Source organism: Argopecten irradians, chromosome 6 (assembly GCF_041381155.1).
Source record: "Argopecten irradians isolate NY chromosome 6, Ai_NY, whole genome shotgun sequence".
NCBI lineage: Eukaryota > Metazoa > Mollusca > Bivalvia > Pectinida > Pectinidae > Argopecten > Argopecten irradians.
This window is the reverse complement of record NC_091139.1, coordinates 43,210,402-43,235,675: the sequence shown is the minus strand read 5'-3', so window position 1 is coordinate 43,235,675 and position 25,274 is coordinate 43,210,402. Positions and strand designations below refer to the sequence as shown.

The 25,274-nt window shown below is 37.6% G+C and overlaps 1 protein-coding gene across 3 annotated transcripts; it reads right to left on the bottom strand.

The window, feature by feature from the left end:
* Positions 1–409: 409 nt before the first annotated feature.
* LOC138325981 (zinc finger FYVE domain-containing protein 16-like) lies at positions 410–24,932 on the bottom strand. Of its 3 annotated transcripts, none has more exons than XM_069272022.1 (17): positions 24,814–24,932; positions 24,173–24,246; positions 21,010–23,187; positions 20,307–20,527; positions 18,854–18,953; positions 17,249–17,392; positions 16,092–16,247; positions 15,847–15,951; positions 15,245–15,298; positions 14,867–14,935; positions 13,989–14,153; positions 13,169–13,393; positions 8,496–8,683; positions 7,157–7,307; positions 6,495–6,738; positions 5,824–6,106; positions 410–5,192 (listed from the first exon to the last, which is right to left on the bottom strand). In XM_069272022.1, the coding sequence occupies exons 2-17, from the start codon at positions 24,225–24,227 to the stop codon at positions 5,040–5,042; spliced, it is 4,491 nt and encodes a 1,496-aa protein (XP_069128123.1). In that variant the 5' UTR covers positions 24,228–24,246; positions 24,814–24,932; the 3' UTR covers positions 410–5,039. The 3 variants fall into 3 exon arrangements, with proteins under 3 accessions (XP_069128123.1, XP_069128124.1, XP_069128125.1); XM_069272023.1 differs by lacking the exon at positions 24,814–24,932 and adding an exon at positions 24,555–24,799; XM_069272024.1 differs by lacking the exon at positions 17,249–17,392.
* Positions 24,933–25,274: the final 342 nt, after the last annotated feature.

Sequence of the window (25,274 nt, the reverse complement as noted above, 5' to 3'; positions counted from 1 at the left end):
TCCACTATCCTCGGGTGTAAGTCAAGATGATGTCATCAGCCTTTAGATCTCATTTAAACTACTGTAAACCAACTTCTTTTTGTGTGCAATTAAATTTTACACATTTCACAGTTGATCAGAATTCCACAAAATAAATTGCAGTGAAGACATTTCAACTACAAGAGCTATAGCTTTTAAACCGTTAAGCTCAAAATCAAATTGCAGAGAAAATGATGTTAGATCTAGATCTGAAAACATAAAATAACCATAAGTCGCCGCAAAACTAAGTTGGTTTACACTTTTAAAAGTGGACACATACAGTAGATACACACAGGGTATTGGCAGTAGATACACTAGATACACACAGGGTATGTTCTAAATAATAACATTTAAATACAGTATGTATTTAAGACAGAAAACAACAATTAAATTTCAACTGACATTTTAATGTTTTATTTCTCTGTGCCCCCAAAATATAAATTCGACAAAGATTTACAGTTGACCACTTCCCAGGAAGGTGTACAACAATTCCTCCAATATATACATTCTAATAAACATCACACACTCCATAATGCAAGTTATGGCCCATTGATTTAGGTCTGTCGGTGAATGGGATATACCAGATCAAGTTATTGCCCATTGTTACCAAATCAAGTTATGGCCCATTGTTTATGTCTGTCGGTGTATGGGATATACCAGATCAAGTTATGGCCCATTGTAACCAGACCAGTTATGGCCCATTGTAACCAGATCAAGTTATGGCCCATTGTAACCAGACCAGTTATGGTCCATTGTAACCAGATCAAGTTATGGAACATTGTTTTAGGTCTGTCGGTGTATTAGATATACCTGATCAAGTTATGGCCCATTGTTTAGGTTCGTCGGTGAATGGGATATACCAGATCAAGTTATGGCCCATTGTTTTAGGTCCATCAATGTATGGGATATATACCAGATCAAGTTATGGCCCATTGTTTTAGGTCTGCCGGTGTATGGGATATACCAGATCAAGTTATGGCCCATTGTTTTAGGTCCGTCAGTGAATGGGATATACTAGATCAAGTTATGGCCCATTGTTTTAAGTTCGTCATTGAATGGGATATATACTAGATCAAGTTATGGCCCATTGTTTTAGGTCCATCGGTGAATGGGATATATACCAGATCAAGTTATGGCCCATTGTTTTAAGTTCGTCATTGAATGGGATATATACCAGATCAAGTTATGGCCAATTATATACCAGATCAAGTTATGGCCCATTGTTTTAGGTCCATCATTGAATGGGATATACCAGATCAAGTTATGGCCCATTATATACCAGATCAAGTTATGGCCCATTGTTTTTATGTCCGTCATTGAATGGGATATACCAGATCAAGTTATGGCCCATTGTTTTAGGTCCATCAGTGAATGGGATATATACCAGATCAAGTTATGGCCCATTGTTTTAGGTCCATCAGTGAATGGGATATATACCAGATCAAGTTATGGCCCATTGTTTTAGGGCTATCAGTGAATGGGATATATACCAGATCAAGTTATGGCCCATTGTTTTAGGGCTATCAGTGAATGGGATATATACCAGATCAAGTTATGGCCCATTGTTTTAAGTTCGTCATTGAATGGGATATATACCAGATCAAGTTATGGCCCATTGTTTTAGGTCCATCGGTGAATGGGATATATACCAGATCAAGTTATGGCCCATTATATACCAGATCAAGTTATGGCCCATTGTTTTAGGTCCGTCATTGAATGGGATATACCAGATCAAGTTATGGCCCATTGTTTTAGGTCCGTCATTGAATGGGATATACCAGATCAAGTTATGGCCCATTGTTTTAGGTCCATCAGTGAATGGGATATATACCAGATCAAGTTATGGCCCATTGTTTTAAGTTCGTCATTGAATGGGATATACCAGAACAAGTTATGTCCCATTGTTACCAGATCAAGTTATGGCCCATTGTTTTAGGGCTATCAGTGAATGGGATATATACCAGATCAAGTTATGGCTCATTGTTACCAGATCAAGTTATGTCCCATTGTTTTAGGTCCATTAGTGAATAGGATATACCAGTTCATTGTAAGTAAAACGTCCAAATCTAACATCATCTCACAGAATGTGAATGGTTTGGAGAGTGACCTTTAGATATGGGTATATACAATGAATTCGTGATGTTTACATGTGGTTATGTATTCAGTGCTCTATAAAAATGACCTCATACATTCTAAAACACTTCTAACACCGAGGCTACACCATCATCACAGTTTATAGACACACCATACAGCTATACTGACTCGACACTCTTGACACTCTTATATACAAACCGTTGAAAAAAAATCTGATTTCAGGACACAGTACTGGTTTGTTAAAAATATTTGTACATTGGAACAGACGCTCAAAGATTTACGAGAATACCGTGACTTAGTTATAGCTATTTCAGATCTGTAAATGCCTTCGTCAATTTTCTCTTGGTAGTGATTCTTCTGATACATGTCATTAGTGTTTCTTATTAGTTACTTTTCTGAAAAATTGAAACAACAGATACAGATAATAACCCAGTACCATGAAATCAGGAACATTATCAGCACAATTATAAACAGGTTATATTACATTCACTTTAACATCTTGTACCTAAGAAAAAACTAATTTAGTAATGCTCTTTAAACATGGATTGTTCCTTCATTCATTTTTTCTTATTCAAACACAAACATTTTTACATGTACATGCAAACTGTGTTATTGTATAGCAGTTCAAATTTTAATGTGTTCAAACTCCTCAATAATAAATTAATACAAAAAGTTTTTAAATCAGGACGCTAGGTCACTGAAAAAATATTTTTTTCAAAAGAGGACAAATTTGCTAGGTCACCAAAAAAAACAAATAACTAATACATTTCACTTTGTATCTCAAAACAATGTTTGTAAGTTTGGTAAACCTGTTACCAATAATTGGCAAATCTGTTATGCGCGATTTGTTTTTCAAGATAAAATCCAAAAGGCATCAATCAAAACAGCTTTTCAGTGTATTTTACTCGACATAACTCTAATAACAACAGATACTTCTAAGCACTGTCAGCTATTATAAATTTTTAAGAAATCTGCTTAAAGCCTAAAATGAATCAAATGAGACTGTGTGGTTTATGTGTGTTTAGTGAAGCATGTCAAATAAAATGTAATTTACACAATAAACAATATATAGTAAATGACATAGTCATTAATTCAAATATTAGATCGTTATAAAGTCTTGGGTAAAATAAATTAATACACATGCTATTGTGAAAGGGGCAGTGTCTGAATTCTTAATGAAAACGATACATTGCTCATTGAAAACTTTCACTAGAGTAACATAGATTATATCTTCTTTCCTATACAGTTAAATAAATATAATAGAATCAACATATAATTCAACAACAAGTGGTAACAATACAATATACTATCTGAAATTAAATGGGAAACAAGGTATAACAGATACTGGTGTATACATAATGACTTGTCCAGAGCCAACACACACACTACAACAGTGCCAGGTCCCTGTGACTACTGTGAGCCAAACATACACACTACGGCAGTGCCAGGTCCCTGTGACTACTGGTGTATACATAATGACTTGTCCAGAGCCAAACACACACACTACGGCAATGCCAGGTCCCTGTGACTACGACAGTTAACTTCTAACAATTTCTGTAATCTCCTGACATCAGACCTATAGAAAAATTACTTAAAAATATTTCTGATAAAAGTTTTTAACAATGTACATGACACCAAGTAAATAAGCCTTTAACAATGTCCCCCGAAACTGAAGGTCAACTCCATGTTCCAGCTAATTGGTTAGTGGAGTTACCTCCCTTAAAGTCTGCAGATTCAATTATTCATCCATCTAGATATTTTTTTCTAGGAATCTTATCATTTAAAATTTGTATCTAAATTACAATTGGGTATGTCCTATATATTGTGTGGATTTGTTCTCGGTTTTAAACACAAAATCTTCACATATATTATGCTAAAATGTCAATAAATCATTGTCATTAATTAGGCTACAGGTAAATATCAACCCATTCAACCCTAATCACACATTTAAACTCATCATAATCTTTGACTGGAACAGTTCATCAAGAATTCACAGGTGTGAATGAGTTCATAAATTCAGAAAATTCTAATGTAAGATTTCTGCTTCAACCAGTCAGACTTGCAGACAACAGACATACACTGATTTGTAACAGTAACATTCACAGACAACAATCGATCAGATCATAGGTCACACAGTCAACAATACAGTGATATTAATAACAATTATCTATTCTGTATTCTGTAGTGTCTCATAACGGCCATGCAGACACATTGTTACCAAGGTATACAACAGAGGTCAACAACAAAGTTCATTCCAGTTCACTCGTACATATATATAATGACCTCAGTTTAGGTCAACGCAAGTCACTCAGATATGCTTCCATAGTAAAGGTCAGCGAAGGTTACACACTTACACTCCAATGATACAGATCAATAGTGATAACTCAGACAATTAGGTTTCAGTAAAGAAAGTCAACTCAGTTCGAAAGGTCAATGGAGACATTTTAAATGATATTGACTGATCAACATAATCTTAGGTGGTGCACTTCATTTTTCGGATGTCAATAAAATCCACCAATTTATGTTTCAATGATGAAGGTCAGCCAAGGTCAAAGAGGTTGTTAAAGTGACAAAAGCTACTACAACTAATGGAAGTGACAGAGGTCAAGGAAATCTCACATTAACCACACAAAACTGATAGAATTCAACATAAATGTTATTGAAATTAGTGGACATTTATCTTAAAGCTCTGTAGGGGCATATACTTATTAGTGCAATCACAAAATTTTACCATTCCTGCAATACTATTTTTTGAAAATTTAAACTTTCTCCGAAATTTGATATAGCTTTCCATGGATCAAAAATGTACAGGTAAAATTATCAACAAAGGTCATTGAATTGTATCATAGCCACAGATAAACAGAAATGGACTGTTTAAATTAGACGTCTTAGAAATGTAACGGATGTAAACAGAGCTCTGTTAGAGGTTACTTGAGCACATGAAATATAAGTTCTAATACTATGGCACCCCCATGGTTCTGAGAGGCTGCACTGTGTATCACGGGAATCAGCTCATTGTCAAGGTCGTTCATGTAAACATCCGGTAACTTCTCCTCATTGGCACCGATTTCATAACCAACCTGTAACAGACACATAGATCTTGTAAGATATGTACATTGTATACTTAGCAGGAAAATAGCAGCATCCTAGCTTCAAGATTTATCTATACCCGGGTAGTGGGTACTTTAGTTATACATGAGGAATTTGAAAATGTATTGTCTTGTTTTATTACTTGTACAAATGTAGATGATTCCTTGTACATAGGTGTAATTACGATGATACTTATTCTTCTTAATCATACTGTTGGAACCATTGGATAGCAATGTTCTCAGATTCTGACATGACAATAGCAAAATATACAATGTTTATATGTCATTCCCTGTCAAGGTCAATATAGGATGTCTGTAACATGTTTATATTGAACTATGCTTATAGCAAACTGATTTCAATAGTCCCCAGAGGTTAGTTATAACCGAATCCAGTACAATTAATGGTACTAACATCATTTTAGAATGGCATCACAATCAAACTTTCCATCATTGAAACAGAGCTGATCTATACACAGAACAATGTACAGAATGGTGCATGGATTTCATTTCTTTAGAGTACATTAGAAACTTTATACAATGGTTATTTTAAGGTACTGATGTAACTTATCTAAATACAATTTTGGCCATATTGATGAAGTTGTTAAGAGTGTATAAGACTTACTTTTTCTGCTTCGATGTTGACTCGCAGACCAATCTTGGTAAGAGAAGTGTCGTGGAGCGAGTCTAGGTGTCGCGTTAAAGCTATACAACAGGCATTTGATAATGTCTCTGCCAGTCGACTCAGGTCCACTGGCTCCCATTTGGCTGATCCAGAGTCCTCGTTTTGTATAAAGAACACGTCGGTCCACCGGATAATGTATGTCTCCCCAACATAGTCTGTTGCATTAGGAATATGGATGCTTTCTACTCCATCCATCAACATACTGTCTACAGGGCTCTTCACTCTACATACAGAAATAAACCGCTCGTAATATCAGTATCTTAATTAAATAAGATGAAGAATGATTAACATTTACTTTACCTTATGGTCAAGTGATATTCACCCTGCAGTGGTGTATGCATATGCCAAATATTATGTCAAGATACCTTCTAAACTTATCAAAAGAAACAGAACTAATAGAAAAGCTTAAATGTGCCTCTTCCATTAAATTAAAAAAAGAAAAAAAAAAAAAAAAAACTTTATATTATACTGATTTGAAACCATCTTTCCATAAATAACAAGACAAACAATTATTTTCCCCTTAATTGAAGATTTAAATGAAGATATTCACTTTACTACATCTGATGCCATAATTCCCTACTAGTATGACACAAAGTTTGTGATAATCTTACCCTATATTGACGTTTTTGTCATCGTTGACCCACTGCATCATGACCACCTCGTCAGGAGATGGATTTGTGATACTGCCACACTCGACGACATATTCACGCATATCCTTCATGGCCTGTTTCAGGGCCACCATCGAGTCCGGGGTGATCTGTACCATTAGGCCATCCTCTACGATACTTGACTTGGCACGTAAACCTGAACTGGTCTTCAAAGCACCATTGAACACAACAAAACTGGCTCCAGTTACTGTGGAAATAAGAACAGTGATATTGTTTATGCTGTTACATAGCATGGCTATGCAAGTTTATTGTATTGGAAAGCTGTCAGTACGAGAAGTTTCCATTGAAACTTACCTTTCAGAGATTTGTTCAGTGTGTAAGTTATTTATCGATGCAGATTTTTTATTTTATATACCTGATATTAACATACAATTGTGGGGTTTGATATGTATAACTTACCTTTACGGGGTTTATTCTGTAATCATAATAATTTACTTTTTTCTGTATGTTGATTACCTGGGTCTGGTAGTTACCGTCATCGTTCTGTATGATTACTTACCTTTGCGTGGTTTATTCTGTATATTGATCGCCTTGGTCTGGTAGTTACCATCATCAGTCTGTATAATAACTTACCTTTGCGTAATTTATTCTTTATGATAACTTACCTTTACGTGGTTTATTCTGTATGTTGATCGCCTGGGTCTGGTAGTTACCGTCATCATTCTGTATACACACCAAATGGGAGTCGGCCTGGGAGCTGAAGCTCGCTCCGATGGCCATCACATGTTCATTACTGTTACTCACAACCTTCATCAGCTGTCAGAGGGATAAACAGAAATGTTTACCATTAATTACTCTGGCTAATAAAACAACTTCTTTCCTAACTTTGCAAATTTTAGTTACCATATTTCACAAAATGTAAGTTGCATCTCTGCGGCTGATATTTTAGGACAAACAGTATGTACCGATTTATGGATTTCATAAATGAAATATGATATTATTAATTCTATATCAATTTCAGACTGCTAAAGCCGTTTTTAAATTCCTTTCACAGATATTTCTTGTTAATTATTAATCATTCCAGATACTTTATTTAAAAAGCATCCCCATTTAACATGGAAACAAGGACATAGTCATTCAGATCCCCCGCCAATGGAGATATCAAAGCTGAAGTAAGTTTGAGACTTATGTGTATGAAAAAAAAAAAAACAGGAAAAAGGAAGTTGAGCTAAAGAAAGATGGAGTATAATTCAAGTAGAGCGGGGCTGCAATTGTTGAATCAGGTATACAGCCTTGACATTTATATTAGACTATACACACAAAGATGGGTGGAGTTTTGCAAAGTTACATTTACCATTTACCATGATATTTTCAGCAATGTTTCCATGGTAACGGACAAAGTGCAAAAAATGAAAACCTAAAAATAGCAAAAACTACTAGACCATAAAAAGAATGTGTCTATGAAGTTTCGTGGAAATATCTCTGCTGGTTTTAGAGCTATGCTCCGAAAATGAACCTGCTACAAAAATATGATATTTTCAGCAATGTTTCTATGGTTACAGAAAAAAGCACAAAAAGTGAAAACCTAAAAATAGCAAAAGGCACTACTAGACCATAAGACCAATGTGTCTATAAAGTTTCGTGGAAATATCTCTTCTGGTTTTAGAGTTATGCTCCGGAAACGAACCTGGTACAAAAATATGATATTTTCAGCAATGTTTCCATGGTTACGGAAAAATGCAAAAAAAGAAAACCTAAAAATAGCAAAAGGCACTACAAGGCCATAAGACCAATGTGTGTATGAAGTTTCGTGGAAATATCTCTACTAGTTATAGAGTTATGCTCCGGAAACCATTCGTACCGACGGACAGACGGACGGACAGACGGACGGACGGACCCCATTTGTATATCCCCCACCAACTTCGTTGGGCGGGGGATAACAAAGGTATGTTCCTTCATCTTATAAGTGGGTATCAAATCTGTAAGTAGATCTGTAAGACTCACATCATCATATCTGTTCCTGGGGAAGTTCATTATAGTTTTCTTGTCCTCCATGTGTATTGTCACCCCCTTTATCTGGGGTAACATGTACTGGAAATTCCTGAAGTCTGCCAGTAGGTTCATGATTGTGTGGCCGATCTCAAAGAACACCGGCTTCCTATTACGAACACTAATCAGAGGACAAGGGTAATCTGAAAACAAAACAATTTCAATTTTGATATTTTTAAATGTTCCATGTACATGCAACTTAAGTATATTTTACAAGTGATTTAAATTCCCAAAAAGATTTGGCACTGTGAAATTGATTTAACCCATACGGTAGGCCATTAACCAAGGAAATATCCCAGGCACACCCTGTCATCAGTTCATTAAATTGTTGCATAAAAACATATAATCAGTTTGGCACTAAAACGTGTTGCCTTTACAGTAACAAATAATATAGAATTTTTAATTCTAAATTTTCACATTACAAGCTGAGAGCATACCTCTTCAATTCTCCATAATTAGTAAAGGATGAATTATTTTAAATTTATTCTGATGCAAAAACAATAGATTCTTTTGAATTGTCCCCATGTTCCAGCTTAAAAATACGAAGAGTTCAAAAGTGTTTGGATAATGTTGTGACATTCAGTAACATAGTGATGTGTTACTTACATCTGTACTCGGCGCCTAGTCGGAGTAACAGTCTGATGGGGAAGTGTTTTAACGGAGTGTTACTTACATCTGTACTCGGCGCCTAGTCGGAGTAACAGTCTGATGGGGAAGTGTTTTAACTGAGTGTTACTTACATCTGTACTCGGCGTCTAGTCGGAGTAACAGTCTGATGGGGAAGTGTTTTAACTGAGTGTTACTTACATCTGTACTCGGCGTCTAGTCGGAGTAACAGTCTGATGGGGAAGTGTTTTAACGGAGTGTTACTTACATCTGTACTCGGCGCCTAGTCGGAGTAACAGTCTGATGGGGAAGTGTTTTAACGGAGTGTTACTTACATCTGTACTCGGCGCCTAGTCGGAGTAACAGTCTGATGGGGAAGTGTTTTAACTGAGTGTTACTTACATCTGTACTCGGCGCCTAGTCGGAGTAACAGTCTGATGGGGAAGTGTTTTAACTGAGTGTTACTTACATCTGTACTCGGCGCCTAGTCGGAGTAACAGTCTGATGGGGAAGTGTTTTAACTGAGTGTTACTTATATCTGTACTCGGCGCCTAGTCTGAGTAACAGTCTGATGGGGAAGTGTTTTAACTGAGTGTTACTTACATCTGTACTCGGCGCCTAGTCGGAGTAACAGTCTGATGGGGAAGTGTTTTAACGGAGTGTTACTTACATCTGTACTCGGCGCCTAGTCGGAGTAACAGTCTGATGGGGAAGTGTTTTAACGGAGTGTTACTTACATCTGTACTCGGCGCCTAGTCGGAGTAACAGTCTGATGGGGAAGTGTTTTAACGGAGTGTTACTTACATCTGTACTCGGCGCCTAGTCGGAGTAACAGTCTGATGGGGAAGTGTTTTAACTGAGTGTTACTTACATCTGTACTCGGCGCCTAGTCGGAGTAACAGTCTGATGGGGAAGTGTTTTAACTGAGTGTTACTTACATCTGTACTCGGCGCCTAGTCGGAGTAACAGTCTGATGGGGAAGTGTTTTAACGGAGTGTTACTTACATCTGTACTCGGCGCCTAGTCGGAGTAACAGTCTGATGGGGAAGTGTTTTAACTGAGTGTTACTTACATCTGTACTCGGCGTCTAGTCGGAGTAACAGTCTGATGGGGAAGTGTTTTAACTGAGTGTTACTTACATCTGTACTCGGCGCCTAGTCGGAGTAACAGTCTGATGGGGAAGTGTTTTAACTGAGTGTTACTTACATCTGTACTCGGCGCCTAGTCGGAGTATCAGTCTGATGGGGAAGTGTTTTAACTGAGTGTTACTTACATCTGTACTCGGCGTCTAGTCGGAGTAACAGTCTGAGTGGGAAGTGTTTTAACTGAGTGTTACTTACATCTGTACTCGGCGCCTAGTCGGAGTAACAGTCTGATGGGGAAGTGTTTTAACTGAGTGTTACTTACATCTGTACTCGGCGCCTAGTCGGAGTAACAGTCTGATGGGGAAGTGTTTTAACGGAGTGTTACTTACATCTGTACTCGGCGCCTAGTCGGAGTAACAGTCTGATGGGGAAGTGTTTTAACGGAGTGTTACTTACATCTGTACTCGGCGCCTAGTCGGAGTAACAGTCTGATGGGGAAGTGTTTTAACGGAGTGTTACTTACATCTGTACTCGGCGCCTAGTCGGAGTAACAGTCTGATGGGGAAGTGTTTTAACGAGTGTTACTTACATCTGTACTCGCGCCTAGTCGGAGTAACAGTCTGATGGGGAAGTGTTTTAACTGAGTGTTACTTACATCTGTACTCGGCGCCTAGTCGGAGTAACAGTCTGATGGGGAAGTGTTTTAACGAGTGTTACTTACATCTGTACTCGGCGCCTAGTCGGAGTAACAGTCTGATGGGGAAGTGTTTTAACTGAGTATTACTTACATCTGTACTCGGCGTCTAGTCGGAGTAACAGTCTGATGGGGAAGTGTTTTAACTGAGTGTTACTTACATCTGTACTCGGCGCCTAGTCGGAGTAACAGTCTGATGGGGAAGTGTTTTAACTGAGTGTTACTTACATCTGTACTCGGCGCCTAGTCGGAGTAACAGTCTGATGGGGAAGTGTTTTAACTGAGTGTTACTTACATCTGTACTCGGCGCCTAGTCGGAGTAACAGTCTGATGGGGAAGTGTTTTAACTGAGTGTTACTTACATCTGTACTCGGCGCCTAGTCGGAGTAACAGTCTGATGGGGAAGTGTTTTAACGGAGTGTTACTTACATCTGTACTCGGCGCCTAGTCGGAGTAACAATCTGATGGGGAAGTGTTTAACTGAGTATTACTTACATCTGTACTCGGCGCCTAGTCGGAGTAACAGTCTGATGGGGAAGTGTTTAACTGAGTGTTACTTACATCTGTACTCGGCGCCTAGTCGGAGTAACAGTCTGATGGGGAAGTGTTTTAACTGAGTATTACTTACATCTGTACTCGGCGTCTAGTCGGAGTAACAGTCTGATGGGGAAGTGTTTTAACTGAGTATTACTTACATCTGTACTCGACGCCTAGTCGGAGTAACAGTCTGATGGGGAAGTGTTTTAACTGAGTGTTACTTACATCTGTACTCGGCGCCTAGTCGGAGTAACAGTCTGATGGGGAAGTGTTTTAACTGAGTGTTACTTACATCTGTACTCGGCGCCTAGTCGGAGTAACAGTCTGATGGGGAAGTGTTTTAACTGAGTGTTACTTACATCTGTACTCGGCGCCTAGTCGGAGTAACAGTCTGATGGGGAAGTGTTTTAACGGAGTGTTACTTACATCTGTACTCGGCGCCTAGTCGGAGTAACAGTCTGATGGGGAAGTGTTTTAACTGAGTGTTACTTACATCTGTACTCGGCGCCTAGTCGGAGTAACAGTCTGATGGGGAAGTGTTTTAACTGAGTGTTACTTACATCTGTACTCGGCGCCTAGTCGGAGTAACAGTCTGATGGGGAAGTGTTTTAACGGAGTGTTACTTACATCTGTACTCAGCGCCTAGTCGGAGTAACAGTCTGATGGGGAAGTGTTTTAACGGAGTGTTACTTACATCTGTACTCGGCGCCTAGTCGGAGTAACAGTCTGATGGGGAAGTGTTTTAACGGAGTGTTACTTACATCTGTACTCGGCGCCTAGTCGGAGTAACAGTCTGATGGGGAAGTGTTTTAACTGAGTGTTACTTACATCTGTACTCGGCGCCTAGTCGGAGTAACAGTCTGATGGGGAAGTGTTTTAACGGAGTGTTACTTACATCTGTACTCGGCGCCTAGTCGGAGTAACAGTCTGATGGGGAAGTGTTTTAACTGAGTGTTACTTACATCTGTACTCGACGCCTAGTCGGAGTAACAGTCTGATGGGGAAGTGTTTTAACGGAGTGTTACTTACATCTGTACTCGGCGCCTAGTCGGAGTAACAGTCTGATGGGGAAGTGTTTTAACTGAGTGTTACTTACATCTGTACTCGGCGCCTAGTCGGAGTAACAGTCTGATGGGGAAGTGTTTTAACGGAGTGTTACTTACATCTGTACTCGGCGCCTAGTCGGAGTAACAGTCTGATGGGGAAGTGTTTTAACTGAGTGTTACTTACATCTGTACTCGGCGCCTAGTCGGAGTAACAGTATCAGTCTGATGGGGAAGTGTTTTTAACTGAGTGTTACTTACATCTGTACTCGGCGCCTAGTCGGAGTAACAGTCTGATGGGGAAGTGTTTTAACTGAGTGTTACTTACATCTGTACTCGGCGTCTAGTCGGAGTAACAGTCTGATGGGGAAGTGTTTTAACTGAGTGTTACTTACATCTGTACTCGGCGTCTAGTCGGAGTAACAGTCTGATGGGGAAGCGTTTTAACTGAGTGTTACTTACATCTGTACTCGGCGTCTAGTCGGAGTAACAGTCTGATGGGGAAGTGTTTTAACTGAGTGTTACTTACATCTGTACTCGGCGACTAGTCGGAGTAACAGTCTGATGGGGAAGTGTTTTAACTGAGTGTTACTTATATCTGTACTCGGCGACTAGTCGGAGTAACAGTCTGATGGGGAAGTGTTTTAACTGAGTGTTACTTACATCTGTACTCGGCGCCTAGTCGGAGTAACAGTCTGATGGGGAAGACCTTGGCCCAGGGTGTCTCCCACTTCTGTAGTAGTATTCCAAACACATACGGAGGCTTGGGTAGGACCAATTTGTGTAAACACTGGAAGGTCGGGTAGATATACAGCATCCCACCATGGTCACGGCTATCCAGGAAACTCTGGTTAAATATTGTGTGTCCCATGTCTGACACTGTGTTACCTTTAATAAAGCATCATTGAATGTAAAATATATGAATAATAAGATCTACTGGTAAACAAAAATGTGACTTGCATTGCATATTTTTTTCCCATTTTCTTGCAGTTACAATTAGTTTTCAACCACATTATGAGCCTTTTTGTTGTACAGAGTAATCTACCCCTGTTGGCGGGTTCAGTCAAACCTCGTTAACTCAAACTAGTACAATTACAAGCTTATTTTTGTAAAACACTGAGACTTTACTTCAAACTATTTTTGTTGATCCTGACCTAACTTTTCACTATATATTCAACCCAACTTAAAACTCATTCACCCTTGAAGTTTTACAATAGACTATTCAAGTCCTTGATTTGGAAGAGTCTAAATGTGTCTACAGGGGTGAATTAGTTGATTACTCTGATAATTTGCGGCGCAATCATGGTCGTGATTTTTTTACCCTAACAAAGATTCCAGGATTAACTGTATTTCTTATTGATAAAATTATTTTCTCAGAACTTTATTTACACAGAAAAATCGCACAACCATCAGCACCAACTCACAGGAGAAGATAACTCTGTGTAAATATAATTAGTAAGTTAAGATTTGTAATCAAACTTACCTTTACCTGCCTCCTCATACATTGTCTGGAAGTGACAGAGGATGTCTCGAGGAAGTGTCTCCTCATCAGGTAGGACCTCGAGAACGATGACGATCTCGTCCTGTCCTACAGTACACATACCTCGCGTGGTCAAACACCAACACGTCCTGTTTACACAGCAGTCAACTGCAACACAAAGGTCAACAATCAAAGGTTAAAGGTCTGAAGTACTAGTTTCACAGAGAAAGTCAAAATATAGGGAGGTGAACATATGTAACTAAGTAAATCAAACCAGGTTCCTCAGTCAACAGTTCATAATGTTCTCTGATTTGTATCTTGTACAATTATAAAAGCTAGCGTTAAGAACCGGTTGAAATTTTATGATCGATCATCATTTTTGTGTAACCAATCATTGATCGATTAAAATCGATTTTATTTGTCCGCGTATGTTTTCCAGGAAAATTGTACAAACTTTCTTCTACGGACTCAAGTGTTGCCATGTTCCCAGGTTGCTTATGTTTTCGAATTCTCCTCTGAACATTTACATTACTACATAGTGCTTATGTGCACTTCAATTCGTTTAGACACTTGGTTTATTTGAAATGATATGAGCAACAACACACACAAGCGATTGATTGCGACAAGTTTTCTATGACATTTCTTGCTTGTTTTACTGACTGGCTAATTATACATTTTTGTTTATCATGATATCAGGCAATTCCAACGAAACTCGATTACATATTTCTTAATCAATTAATTGGTCAAACACCCCAAACCAATGATGCTCGATGAACTCTATTAATCAGAACACCATTATACAAGTAAAGTATATATCGACATTTTGTTGGATCTACTTTACTGAATTCTGCTTCACAAATATTTTCATTTGATCAACTTACGTGTGACTATTTTGACGAGAACAGACAAGTTAGAATTCACAGCAAAAATAACTGGTTCTGCCTCCTCGTCTGTTATCAAATAAAAGATAACTGTTAATTTTAAAAACTGAAAACACTTTGCTAAATCATCATCATTTATGTATTCAATAAACTACCAGGAACAATGTCATAATATAAACAATTTGTCTTGTTACACAGAAAGGAGCTAACCAATGATCATTGGGCATTCCTGTCTCCTTTCACATCAATATAACAATTACAAACATCTGTCATTTATTATAGAATGCTGTTTGTTATCAAATATTTCAGGATTCTGTTATGATACATGCGTTTCTCAATTTTCCTCAGATTTTGTAGAACTATTAAATTCCTCTTTACCTTTAATTTGTGTTAAGTATTCAGCCATGTTGGGGTTCTCATCCATTGCATTATCTGTGGGGAAAAAAACACATCCTTCATAAATGTCATCACTAATTTTGCAACTAAACTTTTTGACAAATTGGCATCCATCAGAGAGGGACCCAGTTTAGGGAACTCCATTACCTAGGTACCATTCAGTGTCAGACCCAAAAACGTCTAATTGAGAAACTTTCATTAAATCAAATATTTTTGTGTTTGTTTTAATTTTAAAGGACCAAGGTGGCCATTTTTAATTCCCAAACCCTTAGTAAACATCAATGATGATATCCATGTCACCAAGAAACAATTTTAACTGAAATCGAAAAACAGAAGTAATTCATGCCCCCTAATCCATATAATAAACATAGCATCAGTTCAATGCCCAATGGTTTTATAAGTAAATCTCTGAATATCAATTATGGACAGATAAACGGACAGATAGATGATTACTACCGGGTTCCTGATGTGAGGTCCTTAGTAATGTCAAAAAGCTTCTACACTACATACAACCCTAGGACTATCGGCATCCGGATTATCGCGGGTCCACTAAATATACAACCCTAAGACTATCAACTACTCACCTGTTTTGGTTAACAATACAGGTGGTAAGCCATTCTCGGGTATCAAACACTTGTTTCTCCTCGCCTCACTGTGACGAGACTTCCTATTACTGGAGCGGCCAGAATCTGAAAACAACATTCATTAAGATAGATATCCAATTTGATGTATATTGACAAACATGTGAGCATCAAATCTCTTTTTCATGTGATGTATCAAGAAACTATTGTAACTAATTTTCTTGTCAGATCAGCGATAAAACATTTACCTGGAGAGCCTCTGTCCACCCTTTTTTGGGCTCTGCTTGTTCGTCGTGGCGGCAGTTTGTTGGCAGCCTCTGAACCATCAAGCTCCGTGAGATCCCCTCCAGGTCGGATGCCGTCAGAAAACATCACCTGTTTTGGCTCGGAACGCTTGGAGCTCCCTATGGACATGGTAACTAATGGTTAATCTATATACCAAACTGACTCGTGACAAATAGGCTAAAGGTCAAATATAGGTCACAGTGACCCATCAAACAAAAGTAAAGACTAGTAATGGTACAACATTGCCTTATAATTCCTTAAACTAATGGTCAAAAAGTCCACTTCTCCTGAAAAGAATTAATTCCATGTACAGATGTGTTTATATTGTAAGCATCTAGCTAAAAACTTTTAATTAGAGATTATTTTGAATTTAAAAGCCAGCAGACCGTTAAAGAGCACCAAAGCAAAATAGCATGCTTGTCAGAGTCTTAGCATTGAAGCTTAAGTTTACAAGTGGAATTCATTAATAGGCAAAATATTGTGCAATGTTTTTGTGGGAAAATTATTCAATTTTTTTTCAGTTTAATTTTCTGCAATTAGTTCTATGATACAAGCAGCTATACATCTCACATTATACAGTATTCAGTTCTGCAGAATACAAAGCTGGTTTTAATTCTTTGTGTGCAACTATACAAAGTTGTAAGACTACGTAATAGGGCATTTAATGTTTTAATTATAAATGACAGGTGTTAATCTATTTTAATTTCTACTGATTAAGAAAGCCATTCCTGATACTCTGATAAGATATACTTTGATAAGAAGTGATGCCTGATACCCCATTATTCATTTTACATTGCATCCTTACACCCTACCCACATACTGTCACATTACGGTCGTGGATATAGGTGATTGCATACCAAAGTTTAATGACAAGGAAGTGAAGAAGAGTAAGATTCAATTATATAGTTTTTCAGACAGCATGCTATATATAAATATCCCTATCACCAAGATGATCAATAAAACAAATCAATGTACTTGTAGAAGTTGTACAATGAAATTTTAATCATAATCTTTTCAAATAAAAGGCCAATTAAACCAAAAATATTTGTTCTAAATAAAGCAATGTCTTTTTTGCCACCATGGCCATATTGCAGTACCAACAAATCTGTGCGTGACTCACCCTCTCGTTTTAACACCCCGACGGGTACCATGACTGTGGGAGGGAGTGATCGCGAGGACACCTGTTGGTTGGGAGGTATGGTAGAGCAGTATTCGCTGGGGTTATTGGGGTTGGGACTGCGGCCTGTTCCACTGGTAATTTCCGCTGAGGAACCAAGCAGAAAGCTCAAATCAAAGCCATATCTAGCAACGAGCAGCAGAAGAAAGAGAAGACTTTGTTCATTAACTGACAAGTCACATTATACATGAAGGACAAACTGTATATAAAATGTTAAAATGCAAGGTCATAACAGAGTCAGAGAAAACAGATATATATATACCAGGTAGAGTATCATACTTAATATACTTCACATGTTTCTGTTTCATCTCAGAAAAATGAACCTAGATTTATATCCATTCCAAAGGACTGCTATAGATCATGAGAGCAGGAAAATTTACAAAATATTAACAATGCAAAAAACCTAATAATCTCAAACTTATTTGATAAATGATCTAGCTGGCACAAAATGTCTTTCTTTGTTAATTATATAATTAAATGAGACTCAGCTTGGCTTCAAAACTTCTTTTCATGATGTACTTATATAAAGTATTGAGGGTTGGGATGTATTTTAAATATCAGAAAAAGTTTTTGTCAGACAAACCAAATTGAATGCAGATCTGTGAGTTACAAAAGTAGAGGAGATGTTTATCATCCGTGTTCGGCCAGACCGTTGAGAACGACAATATGTGGCCAATGATGGAAATGATGGTAAGTGTACATGTAGACAAATTCCAGCGTATGGTAATAATGGGCACCAGATGATGGATGATGATTCTGGTTTCTGTTCTATAATTTTTATTTCTGTTTTAAAGCATGTACAAAGATTCCTCATTTATAATTTCTATATCATCTAAGCAAAAAAAGTTTATTAAATAGCCTACCCATTCTGATTCTACCTGATTACGCTCACATTCAATTCACACAGGAAACAGATTAGTACATAAAAGCAAAGACTAACTCATAACAAGTGCAAATAAAGAACTACCATCACCTCAAACATGCATTAACATAAAACTTGTATTTTCTAATTTCTTTATTCCTCCATCAATGTATAAACTTGTACATTCTAATTGTTTTTATTCCTTCATCAATGATTATGTACACAACTACCCAGGATTGAGAGAGATATACAAATCAATCTGTAAGCTGATGTCAGGAGACTTTCTAGTGTTTCTTATGTTCCAAATGGGGAGGTATGCTATTCTATAAACTGATGTAATACGGAGAAAGAATTATGATGTTCTAGTGGGGATAGATAAATTATTCTAGGACCTGATGCTAGGAGAAGAGAGATTCTGGTGTTTCCAATGGAGAGATATGATATTCTATGAACTGGACAAATAACAGAGAATTGTAAAAAAAATAATAAAATAAATAAAAATAGACGAAAACAAAAGCAGAAATGGGATCTTTAGATGGAGGAATAATGATGCCAAACCTTTGGATTGGGGGAATGACAGACATATAACATAGCAGCTACTATAGAGAAGTCTGGTCGATATAACTACTATTGTACCTAAGCTATAGGGGTGTTACAAGGTTAGATCTATATACATATAAATATACCTATTGCTAGTTGCTGATGACATGACAGACACACTCTCGCTTCTTTGTTCTCCATATATTCCAGTCGACTTCGTAGATTACAGCAAGTGGAACAAAATACCTGTCGAAATAAGAAAAATATATAAAGTTATAATGACACATAATGTAGCCTGATAATATATGCGAAATACCCCCAAAACTAGATTTCACCCTAGAACTGAATACCTGAAATTCCGGAAGAATAGATCTAGACCTACCCTTTAATTAGAGGTGTTCCATATACTGGAAGGAAATTTCATACAACAACAACAACAACCACAACAACAATATACCATTGTAATTGTCTTGGCATTATGGTTTGTTTATAGACTCTATTTGATGTACAACAAGCAAATTCGTGGAATTTTCATCCCCCGCTTTCAGAGCATATTGTAGGTAAACATTATTGAGGTTAGGTTTAACCTTGGTTGAAACATTAAAAAATAAACTGAAGTCTTATTCGGAAGTAAGACATTTAACTTTGTTACCAAGTTTGAAGAAAATTGGTTAATATTTATTATAGTGGCAGAAAATGGTGATCGAACTTGGCAAAACCCTTAAGGCATCTAACTTTGTTTGAAGATAATCGGTTTACATTTGTTACACTTATTGCACGGAAATGGCAGAAAATGATGTTTTTAGTAATTCAAAGGGCCATAACTCCCCTAAATAAGGTCCATCGACAGTCGCCATCGAACTTGGCCGAGCTCTTAAGGCATTTAACTTTGTCACCAAGTTTGAAGAAAATCGGTTTACATTTGTTACAGTTATTGCATGGAAACAAAGTGTTACAGACAGACGGACAAACCCAAATTACTATCCTCCGTTTCGGAGAAAGCGGTGGATAACTAAACATGTCTATATGTCTATGTCTGGAAACGATTCTTACACAAAAATCTGCTATTTTCAGCAATGTTTCCATGGTTACAGAAAAAAAATACAAAAGTGAAAACCTTAAAATAGCAAAAGGCACTACTAGACCATAAGACCAATGTGTCTATGAAGTTTCGTGGAAATATCACTTCTGGTTTTAGAGTTATGCTTTTGTATGAAGTTTCGTGGAAATATCTCTACTGGTTTTAGAGTTATGCTCCGGAAACCATTCGTACGGACGGACAGACGGAACCCATTTGTATATCCCCCGAACCTGTAGATAATAAATTCATAAATTGATTGAATTTTTGTTTCAAGTCCTAGCATGTGGACTAAAATTCTGTATCAATCATATCCAATAAATTTTTTTTGTCCTAATTTTTGCAATTTTGACAAACTAAAAAAAGAAAATTGAAATTTTACTGAATCATATTTTGATGATCTTGCTGTAAGAAGTTACATAATTTACCCAATTTATTTTTTTGTAGTTTAAACTTTTCATCATGAAAGCAATAGCTTTACCATTGGATACAATGACCAAAGTTTGATATTATGAACTTGCCTTTCCACATGCCCGACAATGATGCCGCCTCTTAGTGAATGTGAACTTGGCTTCACAACCCATACATAGAGGAGCTTCTGCATCAGGAATCCATCTGGGTGCCACTTTTCCCAGAGCATTTTCTGTCTGTGTAGCTGATGGCTCTACATCCATTGTTGGAATGCTTTCCTCAACCACATTACCTACTGCTCCGTTCATCGCATCTGGACTTTCCTCTGGTTCTGGAGTCAAAGTTATTGTATTTCATCTTTTATTCAAAATGAAAATATGAAGGTCGGTTATGTGGCAAGATTTATTCTCTCTCTATTAATTGTGTACACTAAATCTGTAACACCTAGTTCAAACATCCATGTATTGTTTCAAGAATCTTGATAAAGAAATTAGCTCAATGTAAGTATTTTTACTAGACAATGCACCAGGGTATTAAAAGAAATAAACAACTTCAGTATAGAGTGGATAATCCACACAGGGGATGAACAACATTCTGTAAAACAATAGTAGTCTAGATCACTGACCAAAGTCCCATATTGTATCATTTTCTGTTTTTTCTGTACAAATGTTAATTTAGTACAAAACCCCTATAGTACATTTATAAGGATTTCAAGGGTCCCCAGGAATTTGTAATAACCGGGTTGGACTGTAGTTTAACTTTAATTGTGATATTTCTTAGTTACTGGTGAATGTTTTGGAAAGCAACACATACCCTTTTGTACCGGTTCTGTAGGTTCAGGCCCTTTGACATCAGTTTCAGGAGTTTCCATGGATTCAGGGGTAATTGTCTCTGCATTAGTCGACTGGTAAGGAAATCTAAAGGGTGCTTGTGTCCTCTCTGAATTACCGACGACCATTTCACCCCGGGACGGGAGGTTTAAACTGTTAGGACGTTTTTGAGGTGGAGGCACTGCCAACGCAGGTCCAGTAGGACTCCAAGAACTAGGTCGCTGTGACTCATTGGTATAAGGAGGAGGATCATGTGACCTTCGCATGACAGGAGTGTCTTCCATATCCACGTCACCGACCTCCCCCTCAGACAGTCTGTTAGAGGCTGGGTCAGTTACATTAACTCCTTCTTCACCCTTGTTATCACAGAGGTTCACAGTGTCAATTTGCAGTGCTTCATCAGCCTTGGTTTGACAGTCGTGGTTTTCCTGTATACTCTGAATTGTTTGACTCACTAAAGGCTCCTGGGAATCGCTATTCTCACAAATTTCTCCGTTCTCTGGGGGACTGGAAACCTCAACAGACTGTTCAACTGCCGGAGCTTCAAAGGGAGGTATTGACAGCCCTCTGAGACTGCTCGGTCGCGATAGCTCCTTAGGGCGAGCACCTTCCCCAAATGATGATATTGAACTTCCCGCAGGTGAAGTCTGTCCATCCAGAGCCATGTAGTTTTGGATGGCTGTACTAGGTGATATAAGTCCTGTGTCTGCCTGTGGTGGATACATTTCTACCACAGGCGAGTCCATCAGTCCTCCGCCTGACATTTCCTCATGTTTACTGCCCTGCTCTAAACTTTCAGACACGTTTTGTTCACTGGCTGAACCCATTTTTGATGTTTTATTTGCAAGTGCATTTACCAAATCAAAATTTTTTGCATAACCTCTCTCATTTAGTATATTTGCATGATCAGGACTTGTAATGCCCACTCCTGAATGTTGGTCACTGTTGACCCCAGCTCCAGGGTCACACTGCATATCACTTAAGTATGTGTTGATGTCATTCTCCGTCATATCATTGTCCACCACCCCAAACCCCACCACATTGTCACTGGGATCAGTCACCATTTCCACTGGTTGACCGGTCGTACTGCCCACACCGTCACATTGCATGGTAGCTTCAGTCTGATACATATTATTTGTGTCACAGTCACCTGAAGCTACCAAACCATTTGTCAGTCTGTCATTGTCTGTTTGCATTGATACAGGATTGTGACAATGACCTGTGGACAAATCTGAACTGTTTAAGTGTTTGGCTGTATCATCTGGGACAGATATAGCCTCATTCTGACTAGATAAAGATGATACTTGTGAATCAGTTGCATCCATTTCATTCCGCCCAATCAGACTATCTTCCTCATCCATAGGACTTCCGTTAACTGGAGGCGTGTCACCACTGTCACCATTAACAACAAAACTTTTACTCTCATCCAGATGGTTCGGTAAGTGTTCCTTAACTTGATTTACATCGGTTGGCACAGCAGGCTCAAACTCTTTATTTTCCACGACTGGTGTAAATCTATCCACAACCTGTATTGGGTATTTGCAGTTTGTGTTATCTGCAACAAACACTGTTGTTTGTCTGTTGTCACTGGGAGAGTGAGTAAGTGGTCGCTCCGGTGATATCAACTTATCATCAGACTTGATCCCCGTGTCATCCACAACATCACAGCGTTTACAACTTAAATCTATTGTACCAGAGTAATTATTGATAACATTAGAATTACTGATGGTAGAATAGGAATTGTATTGTTTAGATTCACCACCACTGTCGTTGTCTATTTTCCCATTGTCCTGGTGACCAGCAGTCACTGCTTTTAACAAGTTTTCTTGTTTTTGAATAGCATTTTGAATATCTTTGGTAAAATTGTCGTATATATCCTCTGCCTTTGTTGAATCTAAAGGCCCTGTATATGTACTTTTCCCATTTTTCCCGACAGATGGTGCGAAATCAGCTTCGGACAAGTCGAATGTTTCTGCGGGTATGTAGGGTACATCGTAAACAGCGGTGGAGCATTTGTCGTCCTCGGAGCCATAAGATGTCCATGCAGTGCCTGTTGTGATAGGTACATGACTAATTTCGTCCCAGGGCCGATCATCATTAGCGTTGATGTACTCGGAATAGTCTGTGGGGGAATGGCGAACAATCTGGGAGGATTCTTTCTCTGAAAACACAATAAGCACAATCTTGTCAACTATCATGAGACTTTAAAGTAAACCTATATATGTTACTTTGCAATATCAAATGTTCATGTATTAGTATAATTGGATCATTCATTGAAATTTTCCCTCTATCATTTATACATTTTTGTAATTTCAATGCCTCACAAAAAAAAAAAAAAAATCACAATATATTTCCTACCTCTTATATTCAAAAGTAAATTTTTTCTGACTCATAATTTTTATAATTTACAGTATTAATATTTAAAGAGACAATTCACTCAGGCGAATTATTTTACATAACCAAGAAGCAAAATATAGCAAAAATGTATTGTTCTACATTTCTTATGAAACATATAAGGTAAAACATTGACGAATTCCACGACATTGTTAAGTATTTTAATCAATATCGTTGAAATACCAAATCGTTGATCAATACGATTAAGCAGGTACAATATAGACGCTGTACCCATACCCGAGCCAAAGTTATGCACATTAAACAAATGAACTACATAACCATTGAGAAGGTGATAGAATGATTTTAGGTAAGACAATGCACCTAATAAGGTAAACACACCACTGTCAGAGTGATTTGAGTGGTTCTTGACAAAAGTTGCATTTCTCTACGAGCAAGGGACAGGGTTCGGCATACAAGATGTTTGACCACAGTGTGTAATGGCAGACAACGAGCGAGTTTGAACATTTCACACACATGTCGCCACCGTGGGCTTTTCAGGCATATCACAGTAAAACCGACTGATCTTATTTCCATTAGAACTGTTTTTATCCGATATATGTACAAATTTTAATGTTCTCTTAGACTGAATTGTCCCTTTAAGTACAGAGGTAAAAGTTTAATAATAATAAACCTAACTGAATTTTGTTTTCTTCATTTTATATAGCGAAAGTCAAAATGACTTGTATAACAGGATTATATTTTCCTTTAAAACTAAGTAAAAAAGCTAAACTCATTTGATTAATTAAACTTACCTTCTGCTTCAAAGTCGTCCAACACTTTATCAAGGTCCACAATGAGACTATCCATTATGTATCACAACATGTACCTGTAAAATACATCACAATTCTTATGTTGTTGATCAAAAGATTCCATTGCTGACTTGAAGATGGGTCATTTATCTTGATAACATTAAGAAAAAGTTGATAATATGGGTTGTACATTTCTTCTAAACATGTACACGCACATGTATATATATATATGCTGGTCTAAATTTAATAATCAGATTAGACTGATCACACAGAAACAGGAAGACATAGTTAATGTTTTCTATTGTACACATTTAGACTCTTGTTTAAATAGAGGTCTATTACCCAAGTCCTTTGTATAAAAAATGGTTAACACCAAGATATTCACCTGTTTTGGATTTCTTCATGTTAGGAATCCAAAGGACAACTGGTAACGTATATAAGATGTAAAAGAAATTAGGGAAAAAGACTAATATCCGTTCCAACAAGAGTTCACATATTATTTCCTAGTCAATGTTGTGGTTTAATTCCACATCTGCCGTTTAACAGTCTCAAATTAGACATGGAATTTTTCGTTCAGAATGAAAGTAGTGGGGTCAAATATTGCTCCAACTCGCTCATTTAGATTGTAACAATGTGATAAATACCATATAGCCTCGTTCTTTCCGGCATAACTGTACATAAATGGTCGTTATTCTTCCCAAACAGGATGGTCGTCTACAAGGGATGATCTCATCTTATATTGATGCAGACAGCAAGGTCAAGGTAGTTTGATAATCACATGACCTAAAACGGAAACGGAAGTAATCAAAGTGAAAGTAGAAAATGTTAACTCGCACGTTGTCGCTACGTCGTTTAATTATTTCACAACAACGCGACATATTATTTTGTATACGATGGAATTCATTCAAACAGTCTAGATCTTTTAAATCTGCTATGGCGGAGGCAAACACTAATATCAAACCTCAAAGGTTTCAATATTTTCTTGTTTTGGATTTTGAAGCGACATGTGACGACAGAAAGAAGTTACATCCACAGGTTTGTTTACTTAGATCTACACAATGACAGCCCGTCCACAGTGATTGGTGACAAAGTTGCTAAATCGGTA